Raw genomic sequence first — 5,493 nt, forward strand, 5'->3', positions numbered from 1 at the left:
AGGAGAATCTACCTCACCTCTATGTGTATATACTGAGGAGAATCTACCACAGCTTTTTGTGTATGTACTGAGGAAAATCTACCTCACTGCTATGTGTATATATTGAGGAGAATCTTCCTCCCCTATGTGTATATACTGAGGAGAATCTACCTCCCCTCTATGTGTATATACTGAGGAGAATCTACCTCCCCTCTATGTGTATATACTGAGGAGAATCTACCTCCCCTCTATGTGTATATACTGAGGAGAATCTACCTCACCTCTATGTGTATATACTGAGGAGAATCTACCTTTCCTCTATGTGTATATACTGAGGAGAATCTGCCTCACCTCCCTGTGTATATACTGAGGAGAATCTACCTCACCTCTATGTATATATACTGAAGAGAATCAACTTCACCTCTATGTTTATATGCTGAGGAGAATCTACTTCACCTCTATGTGTATATATGAGGAGAATCTAACTGACTTCTCTGTGCAAATACTAAGAGGAATCAACCTTGCCTCTATGTGTATATACTGAGGGGAATCTACCTCACCTCTTTGTGTATATACTGAGGAGAATCTACCTCACCTCTATGTGTATATACTGAGGGGAATCTACCTCCCCTCTATGTGTATATACTGAGGGGAATCTACCTCACCTCTTTTTGTATATACTGAGGAGAATCTACCTCCCCTTTGTGCGTGTATACTGAGGAGAATCTACCTCACCTCTATGTGTATATACTGAGGATAATCTACCTCACCTCTATGTTTATATATTGAGGAGAATATAACTGACGTTTGTGTGTATATACTGAGCAGAATCTAACTGTATATAATGAAAGGCCGTAAAGTACATAAGGAGGCGCCGATGGGCTGCAGGGATAGAGCATACCATTCCGATGTTGGGCGATATCTGACCTACGTATCATCAGGATATGCATGATTGGAGTGCATGGGGTACTTGAGATCTGATTCACATCTAGGTTTAAAAGAGCTAGAGCAGGATTGGGAAGCATATAGATGTTACTGAGATTTCTAATAAGTTGGAAGGCCTGGCACCAGAGTCTGGGGACAAACAGGCAATCCCACAGCAGGTGCAGCACGGTACACACCTCTAGCAATTTCTGGAGAAATGGGGAGCAATTTTGTTCAAAGAGCATGGGGTTAGGTGCTATCTGTATAAAATTTTGTGGGAATTCTCAAAGTGGTTTGCACATTTAGAAGCTGAGCCAAACATGGAGTATCCTTCATACCATCGGTTGTCTGAAATCCGAATATTCAGGTCACCCTCCTATTTCTTGTTATTGGTTTTCATTGGATATATAAGGAGGTGGTTTAATATGGCATAGCAGGTGGATAATCCTTTATTAAAGCCTTGCGGTGATGAAAGCCAGGCATCCAGTTTGGATGACACATTAATTCTTGTAAGATGGGGGAATGGTTTTAGAATATGACTAATTTGTAAATGTTTGAGAAAATCCAGTTTAGGGATGTTAAATTTATTTGCTAGTTCTGGGAGTGTTAGGAAGCGCCCATCTTCCTAAATTAATAGTTGAATAATATGTCTTAGGCTCGATCACCTGCATTTGGAGAAACATAGATTCTCAATAACGGTTTCAAATACGGTTATTTCAGCTTTATGCAGTGGGAAGGAAATTTATTTCAATTTTTCTGTTCACTGCTATCCAAAAAATGGCAAATGTGAGGAGGGTGGTTGAGATAAGGGGTAGCTTACAGTTAAAATATAGTTGAGCTAATAATTGGTGTTTTAGGTAATGGTTGTTTAGCCTATAATTCTTGATGGATACCCACTCTTTTCCCCAAGTGCATTATTTTATGTATTATAATTTCGTATGTGCATGGCAGGTATTGGTCACGTGTTTTACAGCCAGTTAAAGAAACACAATCTCTATTACCATTATGAATGCAGAAAAGGGCATTAAATAATCTGAAGATAATATATTGTGACTCATATTAAAAAATAAATAAATAAACTAAAGATAGTGGAGTAGCTATCAGAGGCAACCAATCAGATTCTAGTTTTCATATATATTAGAGTATGAACACGCTGATCTGATTGCTTGTCTTTACTAGTTTTGAATGTATGATCCTTCTATATATAAAAATGTTCCAAAGTCAGTCAAAGTAATCATTTGTATCCAACGTTTCTTTATAAAAAATCCCAGCACTTCTGTTAAAAATGAGCTTTAATTAAAAATGAAAATGACAAATGATCCAGGTAGTGTGATCATAAGAGTTCATACGCGTTTGCAGCATTACCGCTCTTATCCATGCTATGAGTAGTAATGCTGGAACCGCGTTGAAGCTGTTATGATTACACTACATGGATTGTTTTTATGATACAATGAATAAAAGCTCATTTTTTACAGTAGTGCTGGGATTTTTATATAGAAAAGTTGGATACAATGATCTATCTCCAAAGGTCCATTGGAGTATCAACGTGCACTCTCTAGCATTGGAAACTGGTTGAAATCATAAACTGCAGGATTGAGTGAGTTGACTTTTCAAACTAATTAACTGTCTGCTACGTCATTCTCTGTTCTAGGATCTGGGTATTTCTATGGAGAACTACAACCAAACTATTCCAGATCGGTTTTTCCTTCTTGGATTATCTACTGTTCCTCACCTCCAAGTTTTAGGGTTCATAGTGTTTGTGGTGATATATATCATTACATTGTTAGGAAATAGTCTTCTTCTTATTACCGTGAGGTTAAGCCCAACCTTACACACCCCTATGTACTTCTTCCTGTGTAATCTCTCTTTCATTGACGTCTGTTTATCCTCCACCATAGTTCCCGTAATCCTCATAAATACTGTATCCATAGACAAGAGTATCTCAGTGGGTGCCTGTGTTCTCCAGATGTTCTTCGCATTAGTACTTGGTGCAACAGAGTGCATGTTACTTGCTGTTATGGCATATGATAGGTTTGTAGCCATTTGTAGACCATTGCACTACAGCAGTATTATGAATATGAGGTTTTGCATTATTTTAGCCCTAATCCCATGGATTGCTGGTTTTGTAAACTCTTGCATACAAGTGCCTATCACCTGGAGACTTCCATTCTGCAAGAGTCATCATGTCAACCATTTTTTTTGTGAAGTACCTGCTTTCCTAAAGCTGTCTTGCAAAGATCCTTGGCTTAATGAGATAGCAATGTATGTGGCAGCGGTGATCGTTATTTTTTTTTCTTTTCCTTTGACTTTGATTTCCTATATTTATATTATTAACGCCATTTTGAAGATCCGTTCCTCACAAGGGAGACAAGCAGTATTTTCTACATGCACCTCACACCTCACTGTCGTCACCCTCTATTATGGGACCCTTACATCCATATATTTTCAGCCCCCATCTTCTCATTCTCTGAAGACAGACAATACAGTATCGGTTCTCTATACGGCGGTCACGCCAATGTTGAATCCCATCATCTACAGCATCAGAAATAAGGATGTTAAGAATTGTATAATAAAGATTATGAAAACCAAGTGAAATTATCAGAAACTCTTCTCACAAGAGGTGTATATTTCTTTAGTTTGACTATCAGGGTGGTTTGAATTGCTTGAATTGCTTTACAATACATTTTGCTGTGTTAGGATAAGAGGAAAAGAGCTTTTTAGTAGTAGTGTTTATATGGTTGGTCTTTTTAAACAGAAAGGTATGGACATAAACTGATTGACCACTTTATTAGATACCCCCATCTAGTAGCATGCTGGACCTCCTTTGGCCTTCATAACTGCAGCAATACATCATGGTGTAGATTCCACTAGGTGTTCAAATTGTTCTGAAGGAATATGGGCCCATGCAGAAGTGTTTCTTGTAGATTCTGCAAATTAGAACACATGGTACAGCGTTTGACAGCGCTTTTTAATGCACCCTATTATTGTGAAGGTGAGGAGGTATGTTAAAAAATGCAAAAATAGAACAGACAGCTCTCGAAAATTGCGGCATTAGAAACACCGCAATCGAGCTTAGGTCTGAGTAACCCCATTAAAATCAATGGGAGCATTGTACCACTGTTAGCAAAGTGCTTAGTACGTCATGCTAATAGTGGAAAAAAGTGGTGAGGGTATGAGAGTGGCCAAAGGATCTGCAAACTAATTTTCAGGTAGTGCAGGAAATGAGTCATGTTTGGAAAAATTACGCCAAGGGGCTAGATTATGTATGGAAATTCATTTTGCTGCTATATGAGTATGGGGGAGGGGGCCCAAGCTGAACTTTTGCACCTGGGCCCCTGAGCCTTTAGTTACGCCCCTGTTCATCTGGACATTTTTTAATTGTTATTGGAAATTATTCTTAGAATGGTAGATTCTTATGCATGCTTCTAGGGGGCAGTGGGGCAACTTGAGATAGCCAGCATGAAGGTGCTGACATGCTCGGAACAGCAAACAGGAAAGGCTAAAAAATTGATGTGTTTTGCATGAGCTCCTGGTCAGTGCTCTGTGCAGCATAACGTTAGCTTAAGAGAAGATGAATGGGGAAGAAGAGGTGAAAAATGATGAGGTACTTGACCAAACATCAAGTCAAAAGGGGTGATCATAGAGGGAGGAGAAAGGTGGAAGTTGCGGCGCAGCACCCTCTTAAAACAAGGAGTAAAGTGTTGCAGAAAAACAAAAGGGCTATACCACTACCATCAGCTGCTATAGCCACAGCAGTAGCAACAGCAAGCCTACAGCTAGATCTGCTCATAGGACTTGTGCAGCCTCAAAATTCTTTGAAACTGCATGTGATGACAGAACAGTGGTGATCCTGTACTACCCCAGAGTTGGGTACTCCAGTACATTCTGTGATTAGTGCAGTGTTCAATTAGTTTAAATGTGATGCATAAAAAGTGTGACGAGTTATGATGTTATGTGTTCATATTCCTCACTGTATTATGTGTTGTAGTAATATTCTCCAGACTCTAGTTTGTACAGCTCACCTAACAACAGCCAGAGTAGTGATTAGCCAGGCTTAACAAAGAGTAGAGAGCTTGGGATTGGCAGCCTAGAGCCCCATTTTTGCTTGAGCTAGTGTGGCAGTATAAAAGAGAGGAGTGAGAGGTGTGAGCGGAGTTAGGTTAGTCTTCGAATTCCAGAGCTAAGCTTAAGCTTGAGAGAGGCCAGGATAGAACAAGTAGAAAGCCGATGCAGTGGGAAGTGAAACATCAAAAGTGTGAGTAACCAAGGACAAGCTGTTCTGGAGAGTTAGCAGTGCAGAGAGACAGAGAGAAAAGGGAAGGAGTTTGGCCAAGAGAGAACTGCAGCAAGAAGTTAGTACAAATAAGCAAGCCAGAAATCAGTCAGCTCTTTGTAATCTCAGCCAGAGAAGTAAAGCTGGAGTATAAAGGCAGGAAATCAAGGGTAGTAAATTCAGCTCTCACCTCTCAAGTCTAATCAAAGTGTTTTTCTAATGTCAAGTTTTCTTCATCTACCTCAAGTAAATGTAATTCAAGTTATGTTACTGCTGCCAAGAAAAGAACTCTTTCCCTGCTAATAAAGTGTTACTGT

General features: G+C 39.5%; 1 protein-coding gene across 1 annotated transcript; it reads left to right on the forward strand.

Moving 5' to 3' along the window:
• Nucleotides 1–2,569: 2,569 nt before the first annotated feature.
• LOC136571946 (olfactory receptor 2B6-like) lies at nt 2,570–3,496 on the forward strand. The gene has a single exon (XM_066572565.1). It carries the CDS (start codon nt 2,570–2,572, stop codon nt 3,494–3,496), a length of 927 nt encoding a protein of 308 aa, XP_066428662.1.
• Nucleotides 3,497–5,493: the final 1,997 nt, after the last annotated feature.

The sequence above is a fragment of the Eleutherodactylus coqui genome, chromosome 6 (genome assembly GCF_035609145.1).
Source record: "Eleutherodactylus coqui strain aEleCoq1 chromosome 6, aEleCoq1.hap1, whole genome shotgun sequence".
In the NCBI taxonomy this organism is placed as follows: domain Eukaryota; kingdom Metazoa; phylum Chordata; class Amphibia; order Anura; family Eleutherodactylidae; genus Eleutherodactylus; species Eleutherodactylus coqui.